The sequence below is a fragment of the Leopardus geoffroyi genome, chromosome A3 (genome assembly GCF_018350155.1).
Source record: "Leopardus geoffroyi isolate Oge1 chromosome A3, O.geoffroyi_Oge1_pat1.0, whole genome shotgun sequence".
In the NCBI taxonomy this organism is placed as follows: domain Eukaryota; kingdom Metazoa; phylum Chordata; class Mammalia; order Carnivora; family Felidae; genus Leopardus; species Leopardus geoffroyi.
In genome coordinates this window covers 31,369,711-31,393,014 of record NC_059336.1, presented here as the reverse complement: position 1 = coordinate 31,393,014, position 23,304 = coordinate 31,369,711, and the positions used below count along the sequence as shown (strand labels likewise).

General features: G+C 45.3%; 1 protein-coding gene across 11 annotated transcripts in view; it reads left to right on the top strand.

The window, feature by feature from the left end:
* SLC23A2 (solute carrier family 23 member 2) overlaps window positions 1-23,304 on the top strand; it is a 135,946-nt gene that overhangs the window by 95,272 nt on the left and 17,370 nt on the right. For all 11 annotated transcript variants that reach the window (XM_045445222.1, XM_045445229.1, XM_045445228.1 and 8 more), the window contains 5 exons: window positions 7,550-7,638; window positions 8,647-8,717; window positions 9,674-9,855; window positions 18,103-18,223; window positions 18,724-18,880. In XM_045445222.1, coding sequence (XP_045301178.1) covers window positions 7,550-7,638; window positions 8,647-8,717; window positions 9,674-9,855; window positions 18,103-18,223; window positions 18,724-18,880 — 620 coding nt within the window. The remainder of the gene's footprint in view (window positions 1-7,549; window positions 7,639-8,646; window positions 8,718-9,673; window positions 9,856-18,102; window positions 18,224-18,723; window positions 18,881-23,304) is intronic.

Here is a 23,304-nt window from a genome sequence, read left to right as displayed (position 1 = left end):
AGGTCTAGGAAGTCTGGCAGAGCGGCATGTCCTTGATGGCGTGTAGCACGTGGTTGGGTGCAATCCTCGGCCACACTGCCGGCATCCCCCGATCAGGAAGGGCCCCCAGAATCTGTCTCAGGCCATCAGAAAGTGGTGAGGGCACTTTATCCAGCTCCTCCTGCAGCCTGAGCACCGGCCGTCTCTCAGCTGAGGCTGTTCAAGTTAGCTCCTTCAACACTAGCTTTGCCAGGTGGTCTCCCCTTCAGCTGACATGCTGTTTCTCTGTATTTCTGATACTAGGAGACTGGCTGAGTCCTCTTAGTACATGGCGGGGTTGATGAGTTCAGTTCTTCAGATATTTTAGGCTAACAGACTCTTGACTGGAAATAGTTGATACTATCATGCTTGACAAGGAGGTTATCAAAATTGTATTCAGCTAGTCCTTCTAAATTCCTGTGCTCTGTCTGGACAAAGCCTCTGGCTGTGAGCTGTGGCTTGGGAGACAAGCTGGTTGACTGCTTCCAGCCAAGGATCTCCAGGACTCTGTAATTGGAAATACTGATTGGAATAGTTCATCTAATCTGGGCATTTGCCTATAAAACCAGAATGGCATGAACTTGAAGATAAAAGGTTACACTTATCTTTAGTTAGGAGTATTTTAAATCAACTAAAAATGGATTAGAGATCCAAATGTAAGAATCATGAAACTATAGAAGAATAAAACAAGGGTAAATTCCTTTATAACCCAGAAGTAGGGAAAAACTTTTAAACTAGGACTTAAATCCCAGAAACAAGGATAGTAAATTTGATGACATTAAATCTAAAAAGCATTAAACTTTACATTGGAAAAATATACCATAAACAAAAAATGGTAAACTGGAGGAAATATTTGTAATGTATTGCAGATAAAGTATTTTTAAAAGATACCAGAAATTGTAAAGGCAAAAGTTGTGAACAGATCACAGAAGAGTTATATAATGGTCCTTCTCCACTGGAAATGATAAGTTGGTTTATAATAACAGAATATAAACTAAAGCTACCCTGAGATAACCATTTCTCACCTTTGTCAGATTCACAAAAAATAAAAATTTTGATGAGCCACTCTGATAGCAAGACCGTGGAGAGAACAGGCATTCTTAATACATTGCTGTCAGGAGTTCAACCTTTATAACAAAGAAGAATTTTACAGTATCTAGAGTACATGTGCATTTACCATTTGATCCAGCAATCCTCCTTCTAGAAACTTACTCTTAAGATACACTCTCATAAATGCAAAATAATACACAAAAAGTGATTTATTGCTGTATAATTTGTAATGGCAAAATATGTAACACTTAAATGTCCATCTGTAGGAGACTGGCTGCTATCTGTACCTCACACAGTATGGTCCCATGCAGCCCTGAAAAGAATGGGAAAGATCTGTTAACTGGTATAGAGTAAGTTCCAGGATATATTGAAAAAACAAGCTGCAAAAAAGTGTGTGTGAGTGTATGTATGAAGGAGTAAGGGTAAGGTAGGAATTAATGAAAACGGTTAACTATAGTGAGTTAGGTGGGAAGGGGGTGGAGGGGTTAGGGATGGGAGTGAGACTTTTCTGGTATATCTCCCTATATGATTTGATTTTTAAACTGTACAAATGTTCAACATAGTCAAAACATAAAATCAAAAACGAAGAAAAGCAAACCTAAAATTGAATTATAGAAATAGGTGAGCTGTATGTCAGATTGCTAACCACATAGAAAAGAATTCATTCACAGACTTTAGAACACAGTACTTTACATTCCGTGATTGGGGTGTATCCTAAGCACAAAGTAAAGAGAAATCTTAATAATCTTAATAGTCTTGTTCATAGTGACACGTAATTACATAGATGTGTAATTCTTGGACTGTGCTGTATGATGTTATATAGGGTAAGACAAACGAATGGTATGTTGATAATGATGGAGAATCAGGACACTTGGTGTAAGAAAAGGAAAGATACAAATACGGAAAGAAAGAAGGTAATCCAGGGGTATTGGGCTGGACTATAGGTATCATTATGACCCCATAATTCAAAAATGAATTGTAGCTCTGTTTACTAACTAAATGTCCGCTCAGTGACAGTGAGCCCACCTGGTGCTCAATCTTGGTTTCTAAATGCCATTCTCCACTAAAATGGACCTGGGCTTCCTAAGGTAGTGGTTGACTCAAAGGCCAGGGCTGAAAAAAGTGCACGTTGACCCTGGAGCATTTTGTGCCAGAAAGCAAAAAACTGCTTAAAGAGTAAGGGGTGGAGGTCAGGGCGTTGGGGGGTGTAGGGGGAGAGTCAACTTCATAAAGAAGGAGAACCTGCTTGAGCAGGTTCTTTGGGCAAGTTTGGGACAGTACATTAAAAAGAATGGTCATGGAAGTGAATTGTAAAACTGAATTTGAAAGGAATTCATTCACGCACCTGCAATGATGTTCAAAAAAGAAAAAGATAAAGTTGGACAAAAAAGGCAAGGTCTTCTTTACAAAAGGCCACTAATTAAATACAGATGGAATGATCAAATTGAAATATTGTAATTTTTAAGCCCACTATGTAAGAATGTTCATAAGCTAGTGGGAATGTAATATTCACACAGCCTAAGAATCACGCGATAGATTCTTAATTACAACAGGAAAAAGGTCCCACCTTGTGGGACAGCACCCAACACCCAGGCAGTGTCCTTTCAGGAAGTGTCTGACCTGGCTCTAAGCCTGACACAAGACTACCAAATGCAGTATAGGAACTCTGATTGGATTTGGGGGAGCAGGAGCAGGTATAAGCATATTTATAAACAGATAAATTTAAATATGGTCTGAATATTAGATAACATTGTTAAGTTAATGTCCTTGGGTATGATATGGGAAAGCGATGATGCAGGAGGGTATGTTTATCCTTAGGAAATGGGAGCTACTTTCCAGATAGTTTAGTTGATAGAACATATATACATATGGGAAACAATAGGAAAATGTTACCAGTTAAAGAGTTTCTTGTGACATACTGTGGTTTGCTTTTCCTTAAAGGCACTTAGGATACACATTCCTGATGGCAGATTCAGTTTTGAAACTATAGTTCTTTGAAGCCAAACCTGCTCTATGTTTCTTAGAGATTATTGTTTTAAAATCATGCTGCCGTTTAGACTCGAGTAAATATTTATTTCACAACAAAAGGTTTTGTACCAACTTGATAGCTTTCTTGGTAGACCAAGGAAGTCAGCCAGATTCTTAGTGTACTTACTGTATAGATGAACTGTTTTATTTTATTCATTTTCCCTAAATGATTCAGTTCTGGGAAGATAACGTTTCCTACCTTTGAGGTGCTGTTTGTAGGGCCCACCTGCCCTTGTAAGCTTTTTAAGGACTTTTCTCCCGATGACACCAAGGAGGACTGCTAGCCCCTGGGACCTTGGGGAAGTTGCCTGGTTTTGTCTGGAAAATTCACATGTACACTTTACTCCCTGTTCTCTCTGCCCAGTGCTTTTTATCATAAAGAAAGAGAGAGAGAGAGAGAGAGAAAGAGAGAAAAGAAAGAAAGAAAGAAAGAAAGAAAGAAAGAAAGAAAGAAAGAAGATCCTTTCCCTAATTTGCAGTTAAAATCAACATGACAGAAAGACTTCTTATTTTTAGTCTAATAAAATTCTTCTCAAAGAATAACATTTGTCAATAGCACCTTTAATCCATTAATTAATTGTTAAGTGAAAGTTGGTGCCGGGGACACCATGGTGATGGGTAAAAGGGCCTGGTTCCCACGGTCAGGGCAGTTCCACCCCTTTGGGAGATGGGCGGGTCCACACACAGATAGCTTCAGTGCTGTGAAGGGGGCCACCGAGGCTGAGGTGCGGAGACCTGGCCCGGGCCGGCAGGTCCCTGGAGCTGACATGACACCACAGCGTGAGCGAGTCTGGAAGCATGGACCACAGACGGTATGGCTACAGGCTGCCAGAGTGCCTTCTGGTGACGTTTTGGGATTAAGGTCAGCTTTCCCAGTTCCCCCAAGGTGGTCCTCTCCGAGCAAGGTCGCTTTTGCCCGTGGGCGCCAGCTGGGGCACGTGCCCTTGGTCCCCTCTGACCTTCAGTACAGCAGTGCTGCCCACAGTCAAGCTGCAGTTCTCTGAGGACTCCTGGGGCTGCTCTGTGGCTCTGGTGTGTGCCTGCTCTTCTCTCTGCCTGTGCTCCTCACAGCCCCTGCCGTGTGTTGTGTGGCGCTCCCTGCCCCTTAGGTAGGTGACGGCCCCTGCAGATGCCTGCCTCGGTGACCTGCCCCATCGGCACCACCACCTCCGTGTGTGGCCATGTCTAGCTGTCTTCCTTCACACGGCAGAAACCTGTCAGCAGCCCAGGGTAGTTTTTTTTGTCGTTGCAGAATGGTAGATCCTTTCATCTGGCCCAGGGGTTGTCCGTCTTCGAGGTGCCTGGTGCCTCAGCGTCGCCCACAAGTGATTATGCAGGGTGCAGGGTGCAGGCCCCATCTGAGACTCTGATTAACCAGGACTGGGTAAGATGCAGAAGTCTCCATTTTTAACCAGCACCCCTGAAGCAGCTTCCTGGCAACTTGTGGAGTGACTTGTGGAAATCACGGCCAGAAAGTCCCGAGTTGTAAAGGGAACACATTACAAATCCAAAGGAGATCCCGGAGCATTTTCTGGATGAGGTGGTGTGGCCTCTGTGCCTTAATGATGAATAAACATTGAACATCGGAAGTGAGTTGATGACTGAGCGGAGAGCAAAGGCTCCGAGGCAAGAATCTGGAGTGCAGGTCTGTGAAGGGGCTGGTGAGGAAGAGCCGGGGGCCCAGGGCTCTGGTCTTCCGGGCTCAGAGGAGGAAATGGGATGCCTCCAGCAGAGTTTTGAAGAAAGGAAGTCTTGTTTGGGACTGGTTAGGTTTTTCTCCATCCTGGGGCCAGAGCCTGACATGGGAATGTGTCACAACAGAAATGTCTGTCTGCTCACATTTTTTCTTACTAACCTCTAGTGATCTTGTTAACCTTAAAAACTCATCTGCAAAAACCCACCACCTCTCTTCCGTATTGAAGATCTACTTTCCCTATAGAAGAGGGTGGCAAACTTTTTCTGTAAAGGGATAAGCAATAAATATTTGGGGCTCTGTCGTCTTTGTTGTGACCTCTGGATTCCACATCGTAGCCCCACAGCAGCCGCAGACAATCGGCGGATGGAGAGGCTGTGTCCCAGTGAAACCTTACTCACAAAGACCAGTCATATGCCAGACTTGGTTCACGGTCCAGTTTGTCAGCTCCTGGTGTAAAGAAAGGCACAGCTGAATTAGTTTCCTTTCCAGCTGTCGGGACAAAATTAAAAGAACAGGCAGTCTTGTCTACGTGGGGAGCCCAGGGACCCGAGGTACAGGAAGGAGAGCCCTGGCGTTGATCAGTTGCACACTGGGGAAGGGCTGGAAAAAGCTGCTTTATCAGATGAGAATATCTAGTGCTTTATTGTCCTCAGCCTTTTTCTTGGAAAATTGGCTTTGTATTTAGGGAAGTTCTTATTTGGTGAAATAATAGCTCTTGTCACCACTTTCCCTAAGAAAATTTCTGTCAAGCCACTGATTGACTCTGCTAGTTGTGGAGACCACCCTTAACTTCTGGGGCGCTTCTGCTCCTTCCTGTACAGCAGCCGCTTGTCCTCCGGCCAGTACTGCTTGTGGCGGTCAGCGTGTGTGTGGCTGAACGGGAACGTGTAAGCTGGCATGTGCAGCCCCTTTGCAGATCATTTTGGGAGACTTCGAGACAGCACATGCGGGAATTTTCTATTATCACCTACTTTCAAAGGAATTCAGGATCCTGGTTGTTTGAAATGAGTGAGCTTCTTTGCAGCTGTGTTCTCAGGACCTTTGGTCATGGTTAAGCCATAAAATGTTTGCCCCATAAGGTGCCCAGACTGAGGTCAAGAGCAGTTCACGTCACTGGGGGTGGAACCCAGAGCCAGTCTTCACTTTCCCAGTGAACCACCAGTGTGGTGTCAATTGCAGCGTTCCTAGGCCGAGATCTCGGAATGCAACCCACGTTACGTGGCCCTAGGATGTGTTGCTGGAAATCTGAAACGATACTAAAGCAGATGTTATTTGGGCCATTTGAGAAGGCATCCATTCCTGATGAGTGGGGACCACCCTTTGCCCTTTCAAGACATTTCTGAAAAGTTAGGCTTCAGGAGTATTTGTGAATCAGTGTTTCCCTCGTGGCATACGTTCCCATGTTCGATGACTTTCGTGTCCACTTTTGATGGTACTGTGCTCTGGGCCCCTCTGACAGGTAACTATAAATGGATGGTTGGTGGAGGGTGTGCCCACGTGAGAAACCACCAGCAATGCATCTGGTCTATACTGTGCAGCCTGTCTCTACGCTCTAAAGCTAGCATCATGCCTACTCTTGGTTGATTTCATTGCATGATTAAAATGGCCAGAAGAACAAAAGAATCTTGACCCGTGTCTGGCGCAGAGTGGTCTGTGCTGGCCCTGGGCTGGTAACATGGCTGCTTCCCGCTAGAGCCACCTTCTCTTAGTCCACTTCCTGTTCCCGTTGGGGCAGGATACGCCATCAGAGCACTGAGGGGCACGTGCTGGGTTGCCATCCACTGTCCAGGACGCTGGTACCAGGTGGTTTGGGGGTATTTCAGAAAGATCTGGACATCTGATCTGAGAGTTCCCAGCCCTGCAAACAGAAGGAGCCAGTTTTATATTTTACCCTGAAAATAATGTTAAAAATAGCAAATAGATATCAAGGTTTCATGTTAGCGCGTAAAGCTATCTTTATACAACTGTAGCTGAAATGCTGTACATTTAACAAAAAAAAAAAAAAAAAAAAAAAAAAAAAAAAAAAAAAAAAAAAAAAAAAAAAGGCAAAATCTCCTGAATTTGAATAGCTCAGGTGTTCAGAAAGTCAACATGAAATATCTAAAATGTAATTGAATGGTGACATTTGAGGATTGTAGGCAGGGGATTTAACAGAGTCCACATGCTTTTTTTATGATTGAGCAGAATATCTTGTCTACTGTTGATTTGTAACGTACAGCTTTCCTTTCCTCATAGCTCTAGATCACTAACACGATTATGATGCCTGTCCTCTAGGATTGAGGGCAGCCTCTGACTTACAAAATGGAGTGACAGGGGGAGATAGATTTTTTTTTCCCAGTGCTAACCAATAAGAATGTGAAAGAGAGGAGGAGGAGGGTCGTAAAGTGGAAGGCACACACCGATATTTCAGAAGGAGCTCACAAGCTCAGCAGGAAAGCGAGATGCCCAAATGCCCAACACCCCCCACCCCCAAAGGGAAAGGTGGTGATGGCAGGGGCTGGTGGAGGGGTGCAGGGCTCCCCCAGGGCCCATGCTGGGGCTGTCTGTGGGGAGAGCAGTGGGAGGGGAAGACGGAGAAGCCGGGGGCCCGGCTGTGTGGCGGAGGAGATCTTTGCAGACCGGGGCTCGCTCTTCGGCGTGTGCCTGCATTTACTCATGTGCTGTTTGTCTATGGAAAAGACTGTTAAGCTGTCAAATCGTGAACTACCTCGGTAGTTCCTGATGCCGTGATCATGGTTTTGGTCTCGTTTCTTTTAGGTTACCCCTGTTTCAGGCCAGTGCTTTTGCATTTCTGGCCCCTGCTCGAGCCATCCTGTCTTTAGATAAATGGAAATGTAACACCACAGGTAATTGCAGTTATTTCCGCATACGTCATTGGGGTCCTTTAACGCACGCGATAGAAGGGAGGCCTGGACGTGCTGCCCTTGGCAGCGTTAAATCCTTTCTGGAATTGGGCAGAGAACATACAAACCAACAAACCGCTTAGAACACTCCAGTCTGTGGATCGTGTTTCTGTCTCTCTCTCTCCCCACTTGTTCATCCCTAACCTCAGAGCAAGTAAGGACCAGAAAGGACCTCATTTCTCTATGCTAATGAAACTGATAAATATGGGAACGGAATAGAACATTTGTGCTATTTTTCTGCCTCTTTCTTTCAGTGGATTTTATGAACCACCAGTAATCACTCTCTTTGCTGCGTCAGCATCCCTTCTCTGAAACATCTCTGCTTTTTACGGATCTGGCTGCTTTGGTTTTCTGCAAATGACTTTAACTCCCCCCCCCCCCCCCCAATTAGTGATTGCAAAGATCCTTAAATAACCCGATGAGATCAGGAAAAGATCAGATGGAGGTTTAAGAAAATCAAGTAGACCTGTCATACTTTCAAAATACTGTTAGGTTCTAGGAGCAAAGTTTTCCAACATTTGCTTCCTCCCTTGCTCCCAGGAGTTAGTTTGTGACCACTGATTTGATTCAGGAACTGGAAAAGGCCCTCCATTTTATCTAGGTTTTAAAAACCTCAGTCAGGCAACCTTGCTTTTGGGTGTTTCCGTTAGCTGCTCGCAAAGGTTGGTCTTTGTGTGAGGCTGGCACTAGCAATGTGCACCCCCAGTTCAGCTTTTGACAAGCTGGGAGCTCGCAGTCGATGAATAAATTTGGTTACATTTAGCGTTGGGGAAGACACCTTTCAGTATGGTAAGCCATACTGTTGTAACTCGAATTTTAGGGATGGGTGTTTTATGGAAAATAAAACTTAAAACAGGGAGGAAATTTCATCTTACAAAGAGTAAGATGAATGTATCCCGTGAAACATGGGTGTCACTCCAAAAAAATGTTGTTTTTGTTTTTGTTTTCAAGATGTTTCAGTGTCCAATGGAACAACAGAGCTGTTGCACACAGAGCACATCTGGTATCCCCGGATACGTGAGGTAAAAGAGGAACATTGTCTGCTTTTGGCTTCTTTGTGTTTCTTTCCTGCTCCATTGTTGGCCGTGCCCAAGAAGTGGTAGTGATGCGCACCAAGCCTTCCTTTTCCTTTTCAACTACTGACATGTTTCTTTCTTTTGTGAAACTAAATGTAGATGGCATCACACAGAAATGCTTTGTGCAGCCAGACAGTATTTCTGTCAGAAGTTTCTAGCCTTCATTCCCCTCCGCCCCCCAACCCCTGGGTACCCACAGACCTGCCCACTCACACGCTGCAGCATAACTGGCTGAGGGGCGCGGCTCCCTTAGAAAAAGCTACAGAGGCTTGCCTGAGGGCACACACCTCTTCATTCTAGCCCGCATTTCCGTGTGTGTGTGTAAAGAATTACAGATACTTGTCCGCTGTGGTGCACTTGAACAGAACAAGGCATGGGAGTCCTCAGACACGAAGAATGGCCAACAGCTTATCCACATCTTCCCAAATCTGGAAGATCCTTCACCATTAGTTCAGAGTCAGCACAGATAATAGTCGTTTTCCACAATAGAAACATTCCTTTAGAATTTGTGTCGATACACGATCTTCTAAACATCCCTCAGAGACCCACTTTTTAAAGTCCAGAATCTTTGTGCTGCAGTGTTCCTCTGAGCCTGGTTTTGAATGTTGTGTGTCTTGAGCAGGAATGATAAATCTCTCACTTCTCCATGGGAGAGGTAGGGTGGCTATACGTCCATTGCCCATTTCTGTAATGCCCCTGTGTCAACCATGTCATTCATAGGTTGGCTTGACCCCACTCACCCCACTGGTTTCTTTGGGGCCCTGGGAATTTTCCAGCAGTGTCACACTTGTTAGGTAATAAGCCGCTGCCTGTCAGAACCGTCCACTGTGGTTGCAGGTGACGCTTGGAGTCTGGATCTACAAGCAGCTCACTCTTCGCGTCTGTGCCTTCTCTCGTTCCAGATCCAAGGCGCCATCATCATGTCCTCGCTGATAGAAGTGGTCATCGGCCTCCTGGGCCTGCCTGGGGCTCTGCTGAAATACATCGGGCCCCTGACCATCACGCCCACGGTGGCCCTCATCGGGCTGTCTGGGTTCCAGGCGGCAGGAGAGAGAGCGGGGAAGCACTGGGGCATCGCCATGCTGTGAGTGCTCTGGACTACGTAGCGCGGACTGTCAGCACCTCCTCTTCCCACCACCGAGCGCAGTCTCTTGGGATAGTTTGAGCATTTACGCGAAGACTTAGGAGATAGGTTTTTGTTTTTATTTTTGTTTTTTTTAAAGAAGAGGCTGACAGTTTAAAGTTCATTCATTTCTTGCCAGGAAGTTACCGAAGGGTGTTTTAGACCCGGAGGTTGGGAAGTGACATGCAGCACGGTATTCCAAAGACCTGTTTGGGAGTGATGTGCAGAAGGAGGGTTGTGAGGTTTCAGACTTTAAGAAGGGGGTGTAAGACGGTGATGCCATTAGCTTTTAACTTTTGAGGTCATCAAGTCTCTTGCACACGAGTGGAAATACCGCGAAGCCAAATCCTTTCGGCGAGACAAAAAAACTTCCAGATTGGCAGGAGACAGAGATGCTGCACGAGTAGGGTCTGTTGGCATTGAGAGAGACGTGGCTCTCCTGGCTCCCTCCTACACCTGTGGGGATGCCATGGTTCTTGCCAGAGTCCTGCCAGTCATTGCTGGTCCTTAAGCACGGAACTTCAAGTTTATTAAAATGTCACTTACCCCTTAATGTGTTGTCAGTAAAGACATCCAAGACTTCGGTTTATTACAAGATGGATTATTAGAGCCATGGAATTCTGTATGCCACAAACAGAGCCTGCTTTCTTGTTGTGTGCCTGTTGAACACGTGTAAGAGCTGATCACGCTATAGGGAAATGGTTCAAAACCTGGCATTTGCCAACCAGTACAATTCCCAAAACAAAGTAAGTAATAACAGAAGGGAGTTTCCGCTGGTTTTTGTTTTGCTTTGTGAACTACTCGGTAATTCTTAAACAGTACCTAGTGCTTCTCCAGCTCCTGCATTAGTGCTTTATAAAAACACTCGTCGTATATATCATATGTTAAGATAGGTGCCGGCATCGTGCCCATTTAACAGCAAAAGAAGCAGAGGCACAAAGACGCAAAGTTAGCTGCCCAGGTTCGCACAGCTAGTAATTGGCCGGATGGTTTTCAGAACCCAAGTAGTCTGGTCAGAACTTAGTCCCTAACACTTCGTCCTGCCCGTCTGTGTTGGAACACGGTGTGCAAGTTAAAGTGCATCTTTACATACCTATAATCCATCTAGCCTTACAGATTAAGGTGTGTGAAAATGTCCAGGGCTATTCTTAATTTCTCCTTTCACTGAAGGTTGGTCCATATTCCCCACACCAGCATGGGTGTGTAGAAGGCAGGGAAGGATGTCCTATGAAACGCAGTAAGTTCCAAGAAAGAGAAATTGGAATTGCCATCATACGGTGAAATTAGAAACCAATGACAAAGGGTGAACAGAACCCCCAGATCGCCTAGGAGCTGAAAAACACTGTTATAAATCACCCCTAGTCAGAGGGGAAATTGAAACTCATGATTGCTGATAATTTAGAACACAAGGACAAGAACAAACCAGTCACACAGAGTGGAGTTGTTCTTGAAAAAAACATACAATCTTAAAGGCAAAGTACATGAAGAGCTTATGTCTTTGAAACTAGAAAAACAAGATGAAAATGAGCCTAATGGAAGCAGGGGACCAAAAATTAATACAGATAGAAAAAATGTAAAACATAGAAGTGAAAAATTCAAATATTGGTTCTGTGGAAAAGAGCTTCCAGGCGAGGCTGATTGAGAAGAGGAGGGAGTGAGTGCACAAATAGAGGGATAAACCCTTAGGTCCAGGGAAGAAGAGTTCCAGCTGTGCTACCCGCCCCCAAACTTAAAAACAACAACAAATTAATAAAATGGGTGGTTTTCCAAAACGTGAAAACAAAAATGGACTCTTCCTCACCCTGAGCGCTAAATGGTGGGGGTTCCCCAGAACCTGGTCCTTGGGCACTTCCCTGCCACGTGCCTTTCCCCGGGAAGACCTCGTCTAGTGCACGGCCCCAGCAAGCCTGTGATGCTGCTGACTTCCATGTGAGCCTGCAGCCCATACCCCCGAACACCAGCCATGAGGGCCAAACCCTGGTTCGCACCCTCCAGTCACCGTTACACAGGACTCCTCAGACTTCAAAAGGAGATAGTGTCAATCGTTTGCTTCCTTCCTTGTCCCCAAACCCAGTCCCCCTCCTGTCATCCTGCTCTCAGGCAAGGCCACGACCACACACCCTGCTGATGGAGTCAGAAGCCCTACAGTTGTCCCTGATTCTTTGCTTCCCCTCAGCTCATGTACAAGCCATCTTTCTGCCTCCTCTCTCCAGCCTGTCATGCCACTGCCACTCCCCTGGACAAGCCTCACCCGTGGCCATGCTTCCAAACGTCTCCAGCTTCTCTTGCTCCCTCCCTGCTCATTCACAGCCCCGTGAAGTCCCTGGCCATTCTCCTCTCCTGTCTCCTCCTTTTGAAACTCCACTTGGACACAAGCAGGAATTCTGGAAGTTTGTAGGTCTTCTCGTCTATGTCTGAAACCTTCTCCGCTGTCCCTCATTCTGTTTACATCTCACACTAGGCACTTGGGGCCTTTCGCTGTTGGAATCTCAGATGTTTGGGGGTGGGAAATGATTGAATTATTTCACGGATGCTTTCCTTACTCCATTCTAGCTCTTTACTTCCTGGAACCTCTAGAATGTTTGGACCTCCCAAATCCTTCCTCTGCTTTCCATTTCTCCAACTTTTTTCTCCATTCATGGGAAAATTCCTCAGCTTTATCTGTACGTCCTTCTGCCAAGCTTTTCCTTTCTTCTGTCAGGTTTTTTAGTTTCCAGCCAGCTTCTCTTATCCTTGGGATGCCAGCTGTGTGAGGGCAAGGCTTCAGCTCCATGCTGGTCACTGCAGCACCCCCAGGACCTGGCTCACCACCTGTCACAGAGCAGGTGTTTAGTAAGCACCTCGTAGTAAGGGCGGGGAGGACTGGGGGTTGTGAGTACATCCGTGACCATAAGTCAAGAATGCTATCAAAGGATTTTATCCCTAAAAAAAGTTCTGGGCTCCAATAGTTAGTATATTATATTTCAAGGAAGAGAGAATTCCTGTGCCGGTTAAGTGGTTCTGGCAGTTTAAGAAATGGGAAACTTCCCAACCAAGTTGATCTCCGTGGCGGATCCTGACAGAGCTAATACAAAAGGGAGAGCCCAGACCTACATCTTCCTCCCCAGAGTTGTGTAAAGCCCCAGGCTGAGTTCAGGTATGTTTAGGCAGTAGTATGCTAAAGCCCAGCGTCTTGCTCTACTGCAGGTCTCCTTGTGATCTTTTAAAATGCAAGTGTGCAGGGGCGCCTGGGTGGCTCAGTCGGTTGAGCGTCCGACTTCGGCTCGGGTCATCGTCTCACGGTTCGTGAGTTCGAGCCCCGCGTCGGGCTCTGTGCTGACAGCTCAGAGCCTGGAGCCTGCTTCGGATTCTGTGTCTCCCTCTCTGTGCCCCTCCCCTGCTCATGCTCTCTCTCTCGCTCTCGCTCTCTCTCTCTCTGTCAAAAATAAGTAAACATTAAAAAAAAGAAATTAAAATGCAAGTGTGCAGAAGAAGCTTTTTCGGAAAGTCTTATTATCCAGCTCTGCACACACTATTTTTTTTAGTGCTATATCTATTAACATATCTTGGAAGAATGCTCTTTGGAACATGGCTTGGGAAAATGCTGTTCTGGATAATAATAACAAAAATCCAACACATTAGGTGTGTCATTTTAGGAATTTAAGGATGATTGAGTATTAGAGAATTTATTAATAAAATTCATTATGGGCCCATGGTGGATTTAATTCACAAAAGCCAGGGTGACCAAAAGAAAAGTCACTTGGGGTGCCTGGGTGGCTCAGTCAGTTAAGTCACTGACTCTTGGTTTTGGCTCTGGTCCTGATCTCACAGTTCCTAAGTTTGAGCCCCACATTGGGCTCTGCACTGAGCAGTGTGGAGTCTGCTTGGGATGCTCTGTGTTCCTCCCCTCTTTCCCAAAATAAATAAACTTTTAGAAAATAAATGAAAAGCCCACTGAAACTAAATTATAAATGACATCTGGGAAAATATTTGCAACAAATTCCATTAAAAAGGCTAATGTCCTTAATGAATACTTTCACTAACTGAAGTAGAGAGTCCTGGTGGAACATTGGAGGAAGGAGAAGATGTGAGCACCCATTTAACCAAAATGGGAAGTACAGATCACTAATTAGTGCACAGAAAGGCTTACCCTCCCCAGTTATTAACATGCATATGCACAGGGATTCTGTTAACAGAATGGGGTAGTGGTGGTGGATCAGAGTGTACTGACTTGGGTTCCTAAGTCAGCCAAGAGAGGCACAGTTAGATTCTCAAGGGGGAGGGTAAATGGAGTGACACATAGGTCCTGGAAGGGAGCCATTTGTTTTTGCGAAAACATTGTTTTGATTACTTATATACAGTTTCAAACCTATTCAAAAATAGAATAGTGTAATGAACACCCCAGTACCAAATACTTAAGAGAAGTCTCATTTTCTCTCTATCCCAAAAATACATTAAAATTCTAGTCATTTGAAGTTTAACAATAATTAAACAGGGAAATCTAAAGTAAAATAATAGTTCCTGCCATCCATCCACTGCCACCCCTCAAAAACATCTCATGAATAACTAGTAAAAAGTTAGTATTTATCCTATATGTGTAAATACAAACGTATACACATTTACAGCTTCACCATTATAATTTGTTTTTCACCCTGACAATTTGTTGGGCTCATCTCTCTAAGACAGTGTGTTTAGATCTACTTCGTTCTTTGTAAAATTGCACAGCATTAAATAGTATGAAATACAGAATTTATTCAGCCGTTCCCAATCGATACTCATGGTTGTTTAAGATATTTGCTGTTGCAAACAATACTGAAATTCATACTCTTATGTAGTGTAAGGAATGAATATTAAAATAATTGATGATAGTTTTTTAAATTGATGAAATTGGTAGGGACTTAAACGTATAAGACCTTGTGGGGCACCTGGGTGGCTCAGTTGGTTGAGCATCTGACTGTTCAGCTCAGGTCATGATCTCAGTTTGTGGCTTTGAGCCCTGCATCTGGCTCTGTGCTGACCGTTTGTTTGCTCAGGCTCTGCTCAGAGCCTGGAGCCTGCTTCGGATTCTGTGTCTCCTTCTCTCTCTGCCCCTCCCCCGCTCACACTGTGTCTCTAAAAACACGCTGTGGGGCGCCTGGGTGGCGCAGTCGGTTAAGCGTCCGACTTCAGCCAGGTCACGATCTCGCAGTCCGTGAGTTCGAGCCCCGCGTCAGGCTCTGGGCTGATGGCTCAGAGCCTGGAGCCTGTTTCCGATTCTGTGTCTCCCTCTCTCTCTGCCCCTCCCCCGTTCATGCTCTGTCTCTCTCTGTCCCAAAAATAAATAAATGTTGAAAAAAAAATTAAAAAATAAATAAATAAAAAATAAAAACACGCTGTGTTTCTCTAAAATAAATAAATATTAAAAAAAATTTTTTTAAATAAAAAGTATAAGATCTTGTATTTCAGTGAGTAGCAAATAGGCATTTTTGGTCTCTGGGTGGGATTATAAACTCTGCTAACTTTTATGTATTTGGCAGTTTGCATCAGAAGCTTTTTAGGGGCTCTTGTGTGGCTCAGGCAGTTAAGCGTCTGACTCTTGATTGCAGCTGGGGTCATGATCTCACAGTTTGTGAGTTCAAGCCCCGCGTCAGGTTCCACGCCACTCTCCCCTGCTCGCTCGCTCACTCTCTCTCGCGCGTGCACACGCTGTCTCTGTGTCTCTCAAATAAACTTTAGTATTTTTTTTTTAAAGAAACTTTTTAATAAGATACTATTTGACAGCTCCGTTTTAGTCCTAGGAACTTGCCCTAAGGAGATGCGCAGACAGGTGCCAGGGAAGGGTGATCTATCACGGTTGTTTCTGTTGCTCCCAACATCATACCATATGGAAATTGTTTACCAAGATGTGTGTCCATAAGATAGAATAATAAGTAGCCACTAAGGTGCTGTTGCCGATTTCCTTCCTGTTGAGGTCGTGGCATTCGTAGGGGCTACGAGTTAGTTGGAAAGTACGTTGTGAAGTATGATTCTAGTTCAGGTCAGATGATGACCTATTTGTGTTCCAAGGGCAGGCAGTCTTGTGTCTCTCTCTAACCCCAGTGCCCTGGACCCAGTGATCCCCTGTAAATATCCAGGGAATGGAAGTTGTTTAGAATCTAGACCAGAATGTTACATAGTTGTTACCTGGGGTGGGATGAACAGTGATCTTCAGGATTTTGCCTTTTTGCTTATCTGCCTTTTATAACTTTCCTTGCATAATGTTGGTAAGGTAAAAAGAAAGGTCAGCAAGCCAGTGGGTGGATAGAACCCTGGCCTGAAGACCTGCGGCTCATCTTTTCCCTTTCTCTGCTTCGCCAAGATACGTGAGCTTGGGCACGTCTCCCACCTCTGAGCCTCTGCTGCTGCCTTACTGCTGTGGGTGGGACTGCCTGCCCTGTCTGCCCCACAGGCGTATTTGAGGATAAACGTAAATTAGAAGGGTGTGGGTTTTACAGAGTCAACAAAAAGTGGAGTGTTCATCTGCTTGGTCCACTTACTTCCATGTGCCCTGCCAGATTTGGCCTGAGATGGGCGTCCTTCCTGGAATTCGCCAGGGGTCCTCCGTCCCCTCGTAAGCATGCTTTAAAAAGTGAACACTGCGTGCAGGTGATAACAGCCAAGCGGGGTGTTGCCTGAAATAATGATGATAATAGACTTGGGGCTTTTTGGAATCTCATAGTGTTCACTTCGAAATAAGTCAGCATTCTTTTGAATGTGAAAAATTTTATGTTGATCTAAGTTTAGAGTAAGCCAGTTTCAGTACTCCTCATTACCATATCATTTTTTGTTGTCGTTAAACTTCACTGTCCCCTCTCCCCCAGAGAATTGGAATAACTTGGGCACTGTGTATATTTCCAACCTTGGACTGGTACTGGCTCAGTGACTTTGTTTGGGCTGAGACCCCCATGTCCTGGTGAGCAAGCAGGGGGTAAGTGGGAGAGGTAGGGGTGCGGCACAGGCCTGTTCTCCAGCTGGCTGCAGACCATGTGCCTCGTTAGGAACATGACCGTGAAGCTGCACTTGACCGGCTGTCAGCAGAGCTGATGATTCCATCTCCACAATTGGAGCTGTGCCCAGGAACAATTAAGCTGAGCTTTGACTGAGAACCCACTCTTGTGCCAACTCTCCCTCGGGTTATAAGTGAAAGAGTGCGTCCCTGTGGGTGACGAAACCCATTGTTGTACACTCCTTCATTGTGTCAGTGGTGGGAAGCCATCCCACACCTGCCACGTTTGTAGCAGACGGATGAGGACGTGTTGGGTCCTGCTGCAGGGGAGTCAGCTGATGGTGCTGCCTCCTGTGGTCCTCACTGCAGCTCGGTCAGGAGTGTGGGGCTTAAGGTAGAGAGACTTCTGAGCACACCCCAGCATCCCTGCCCTTATGGCAAAGTATTGCGACAAAGCAGTTCAGAGCCCAGGCTGTAGAGCTAGACCTCCTGCCCCGCCTCCTCCCACCCTGCAAACTCTGGCTGCATAATCTTGGACTGCTGGCTCTGTCTGGGAAGTGGACGGTCCTCGAAGCCACCACTGCAGAAGGCTGAGATGATGGGCAGGATGACCACGTAACGCCTGACACAGACCTCTTGGGAGCATTGTTATTAATATTGAAATCTGTATGTAGCCTTCTTAAATATTGGAGTTTTTGCTTTTTAAAAGAGTTTATGCTCTTGACACGTGAATCAAAAAATAGAGAAAAGTAGAAAAAAGGTCTCAAAACATATTGCCACCTGTGGTCAGTCCCTGCGAGCATCTTGGACCCTGTCCTCCTTACCTGTGTGCACGCCTGCGTGTGTGTATGTGCATGTGCAGCACTTGCTTGTTTTTTCAGTTCTTAGTTGTGATTTTAGTGTACGTTGTGTTGCAGATGGTATCTTTTTTCCCTTATGCAGTGTGAGCATTTGGCAGGAGTGTGCGCATTCTTTGGGTTTTCTTGTTCTCCAAGGAAAAGTTAGCCCAACTATTTATATGGCAATTTTATTTAGTATCAAGAAATGCTAAGAACTAATATTTTTTTCAAAAATCGCATTTCCAAAAGCTATGATTTCCCAAAGAACAGTTAAGAGGACTAGCAGCTTTGTAGAGAAATCAACTCAACACACATGGTTAGTTTTGCCCTTGCAGCTCTGAGTATTATTTTAAAACACAGACATACAGCCTTTAACCTAATTTATTCTCTCTCTCTCTCTCTCTCTCTCTCTCTCTCTCTCGTCAGGACAATTTTCCTAGTATTACTGTTTTCGCAGTATGCCAGGAACGTGAAGTTTCCTCTCCCAATTTACAAATCCAAGAAAGGATGGACTGCATACAAGTTACAGCTTTTCAAAATGTTCCCTGTGAGTAGTCGCTTTCTTTTTTTCCCTTGACAATATTGCCTTTGTTTACGTGAGAGGAAGTTTTAAGCTGGTCTTTCTGGGGGAACTATGGGTGGCGACATCAGGGTACTAAGGACCACCAAATTGGCATGGACTTGAGGTTTAACAGCAGTAGAAGGTTCTGAATCTGCAGTCCTTTCAGGCACGTGTAGGAGGACACGGTTCTTGAGACGGAGGGTGATCTGTGTTCCCGTGGCTTCTTCAAGCACATTGTCCATTACTCTTATTTTCTAGCCAGACTTGGGGTTAAAATAACTCTTTCCTACATAAAAGTGCTCTCTCTGAATGAGATTCCACTCAAGTAATAGGCTTCCAGCAGATCTGTGACGTGTTTTTTCTGCCAAGTATGGACGATGGTGGAAGCTGTGGGATCTGATACTCAGCCTCTAGGAAGGTGTGCGTTTTGCCAGCATCTACCACCTCTGTTGGCCTCATGGAGCTTTTCCCTTGGACCACTTTAGATCATCCTGGCCATCCTCGTGTCCTGGCTGCTGTGCTTCATCTTCACAGTGACAGATGTCTTCCCTCCTGACAGCACAAAGTATGGCTTCTACGCTCGAACGGATGCCAGGCAGGGCGTGCTTCTGGTAGCCCCGTGGTTTAAGGTCCCATACCCGTGTAAGTATTCTGGTGCCAGGGGGAGAGCAGGTCAGGAGCTCACGAGGGTCCCACTTAGAGGAGCTGGGAGATGGCAAAAGGCTCTGCAGTTTGAAAAGCCTTCTTTGTTCTAGGATGTCCCACGAAGGGCTTACTGGTAGGAGGCTTTGATAGTGAAAGGTGAGAGGCACTGTCCCCAGAGGCTGTAGTTAGCACACAGAGACTAACCAGCTCCCTTCTCAGATTATCTAGTCCTTTTGGTTCCACTGGGATGTAATCCTGGACAAGGGGTCTCTTGCCAGGTTTGAAGAAGGCAAGTATCAAGCTGCATAGTAACTAAGCCACCAAAACTGAGCAGAAGGGGCCTGAAGATTAGCAAGCTGACTGCTCGAGCATGATGGGATTTGTGTAATCTTTTAATGGGTAGCTATAATCTTTGTTTTTTATTTGGTCACAGCTGTCAGAAGTAAACTGATATTCACGAGTGGGTGGAAGATGGGTCTTAAGTTATAATTTAAGTGTTGGATAACTCTTGGCAAGGTGGTGTGGCGGGGGGTACAGTCCCAAGCTGAGGTGTCCCTTGGATGTACACATAATACTTTCTAGGCCCCAGTCCCCAAAATGACTTGTGTGAATCCAGTGGTTATTAACGCTTGGTTGTTCCATGGTAAAGACTCTGTTCCTGGCATTTGGACATTTTAATTAGAACCCAAACCTGACCTAGGTGGGGTTGTGCTGATTTATTCCCCGGTTTAGCAGTCACATCTTCACATCTTATGATGATATGGAGAAAAAGCAGGAAAAGCCGAGAATATTAAGGTTGGGTGAAAGAAAACTGTTCCAAGCATGTTAAATGGAAGTGATTTTGGTAGTTGTTCCTTGTATGGTTGACAAAATTTATACTTGACAAAATTTACTCTTTCTAAAATTACCATCTGGGGGCGCCTGAGTGGCTCAGGTGGCTAAGCAGCTGACTCTTGATTTCAGCTCAGGTCATGATCTCATAGTTTTTGAGTTCAGAGACCTGAGTTGGGCTCTGTGCTGACAGTGTGGAGCCTGCATGAGATCCTCCCTCCTTCCCTCCCTCCCTCTACCCCTCTCGGGCTTGCTCTCTTTCTCAAAAATAAAAAAACATTTAAAATAACTTCCTCACCAGATCATATGTATTTCTGTATACCTGCCCCACCCCCCCCCAAAAAAAATAATAAATGTGTGGTTTGTAAACATATAATTTGAGATAAAATGAGATGAAATCAGTAAGGCAGCCAGGAGGGGGCCTGGCGTGTGCAGGGAGGAGGAGGAGGTACGGAGGGCGAGGGGGGTCAGGAGGAAGCGCCACAGCACACGCTGGCCGGGCTTCTCTGGGGTTCAGGCTGTTCGCCGGATGAGCACGGTTTAGGAGGGCCGGGCGGGCCGTTGGGGAGCAGCAGCTGCGCATGTGCTGAGAGTCCGAAGCGCTTTCCCCGGGGTCTCCCAGGGCCCCTGTGTGAGGAGGGCGGTGGGGCCCCTGGTGCGGTGACGCGGCAGGGCCTCTTTGGCGGCAGCGCTTCGGCGCCGAGCGGCTCTGCTGCCGCCGCTCCCCGGGTAAAAAGCCACCCCCAGAGAGCCGCACTCTGACAGTTTGGCTTAACCTGGAGGCAGGTTTTCAGGTATCTAGAGCGGTGGTCCTGAGTCTCTAGTTTGATAATAGTTACCTGAATTGGTTGGTAAAATGCGATTTGGGGCCCAAAATGTCAACAGTGCTGCGGTGGAGAAACTCTGCTGTAAAGTAACCACATGGGTGTTGTTAGGTGTTGTAGTTGAAAGGAGACAGGAGATGACAGTTAAGACTGAAAGCTGGAAAACAGCAACATGCATACACAGACCTGCTTCCCGCGCAGGCACGCACATGGTTGACTCTTGAACAACAGGTGGGGGTGTGGGGAGGTTGGGGCACCCCACCCCCACAGTCGGAAAATCACATACAACTTTTTTCCCCAAAACTTAACTACTAAGAGCCTACTGTGACGGGAAGCCTTACTAATAACATAAACAGTTAACACATATTTTATATGTTACATGTTTTTATATATTCTTACAAAAAAGTAAGCTAGAGAAAAGAAAATGTTATTAAAATCATAAGAGAAAATACATTTACATTACTGCATTTTTTGGGGAAAAAACAAGTGGACTAGTGCATTTATTTTTATTTTTTTATGTTTGTTTATTTTTGAGAGAGAAAGAGAGAGAGCATGAGCAGGAAAGGGCAGAGAGAGAGAGACAGAGAATCCAAAGCAGGCTCCAAGGTGTCAGCACAGAGCCTGACACGGGGCTTTAACTCACCAACGGTGACATCATGACCTGAGCCAGTCAGATGCTTAACCAACTGAGCCACCCAGGTGCCCTGGACTAGTGCATTTACATACACACACACACACACACACACACACACACGTATTTTTATATATATATATATATGGAAAAAGGGTCAAAAATTTAGAAGATTGCAAATTTAAAATGTTGAAGTTGGGGCGCCTGGGTGGCGCAGTCGGTTAAGCGTCCGACTTCAGCCAGGTCACGATCTCGCAGTCCGTGAGTTCGAGCCCCGCATCAGGCTCTGGGCTGATGGCTCAGAGCCTGGAGCCTGTTTCTGATTCTCTGTCTCCCTCTCTCTGACCCTCCCCATTCATGCTCTGTCTCTCTCTGTCCCAAAAATAAATAAACGTTGAAAAAAGAAAAATTAAAATGTTGAAGTAGATGGAATAAAGATTTTAAAAATCGAAGGACTGCAGGCAAAAGGGAAAAAAGTAAGAAAATAGTAATGAGACTAAGAAAATAAAAGGCAATTTCTGAAGAAATAGTAAATGGCAAAATAAGGATCCCTTCCCCCCAAATCAGGACACTAAAAACCACAATGCTGTGTCAGTAACATGGTAACTATAAGATTATTTAGAAAATACAAAATGTTGCTGGATAGAGACATCTGCTCCAAACCTACCTGGAGATGCGTGTTAACCAAGCATGCCCCTGTCTGCTCCCAGGCGGGAGCAGTTCCGCCCTTATACACTCCAGACATACTCTGCACACCTTACTTCACGTGTCTTCTTTATCCTCCCAAACCCGCGGTCACTCCTGTTACACAACCCAGGCCCTGCGGTGTTGCTCATCCGGCCTCTCCCAGGCCCGCCTTCCCCACACTGCACTCCATTCTGCAGAGCACCAGCCCATTCCTGCACACCCTCCCCAGAGCCTCTGGACAAGAGCCCAGCCTCTTCCTAACCTGTCCTTGTGACCGGTGTGGGTCACCTGTGTTTGAAGTCTGTTTTACAGTTTTAGGTCTTTCAGTGTCCAGACCCCCCAACTACTGTTGGTCTTGAACAAGACCATTTAATGCATCTTTCTTTGTTACTGTGCTTTCCTACTTAGTGACTGCACTATAATGGTTCAGAGAAAGAAAGCACATTATCAAAGTCTCTTCTTTTTAAAAGTAAAAGTTTCTCATGATATTTTTATTAAATAAGACCCATGGTTTGTTTCCTTCCTTCCTTCCTTCCTTCCTTCCTTCCTTCCTTCCTTCCTTCCTCCTTTCCTTTCCTTTCCTTTCCTTTCCTTTCCTTTCCTTTCCTTTCCTTTCCTTTCCTTTCCTTTCCTTTCCTTTCCTTTCCTTTCCTTTCCTTTCTTTCCTTTCTTTCCTTTCTTTCCTTTCTTTCCTTTCTTTCCTTTCTGCTGTCAGCCCAGAGCCAGACATGGGGCTCATACTCACAAAACCGTGAGATCTTGACCTGAGCTGAAATCAAGAGACACTTAATCGACTGAGCCACCAGGCGCCCCAAGATCCATGCCTTTCAGTATCCAAATAACATAAAAAAAAAAAAAAAAAAAACTAATGTAGAATTAACTAAATCCAGATACTCAAAATAAAGTCACCTGGGGACTTAATCTTTGCTTTCTTAAAGGAAACCATTTAATTTTCTATAACACGGTTTACTTTAAAAAGTGCTGATCTTACATTGGAGGGCTGACTGCATCTTGTGCCATGCTTTACTGCTGGGATTTAAATTTAACTGGTGACCTTTCGCTGGTTTTTCATTTAATGTCACCTCCTGGGCAAGATCACCATTATTTTATGTCTTGCTTTGCACAGTAGGGTTAAAAATCCTCTTCATACAAATTTCCTATCCTGTCGGGAATTCCTATCCAACAGGCTGTGTAATTTAGTAGACAGAGAGTGTGGCTTTGAAGCAGGAAGAGAAGCACTTCCCTCTTCTTTCTTGTAGCCAAACGCTTTACTTTTAATAAAGATGCAGAGCAGACCAATCCTGGCTATGGTCCTCTTCATCCAACTCAGGAACTGTCTCCAGGCATGTAGTGCATTGATGAATAACATTTAAAAATAAACACATCTTTTTCGATGAGCCTCAAAACCTGAGTGTGTCGTGTAGAGTCCTCTGATGTCCTGATCACTT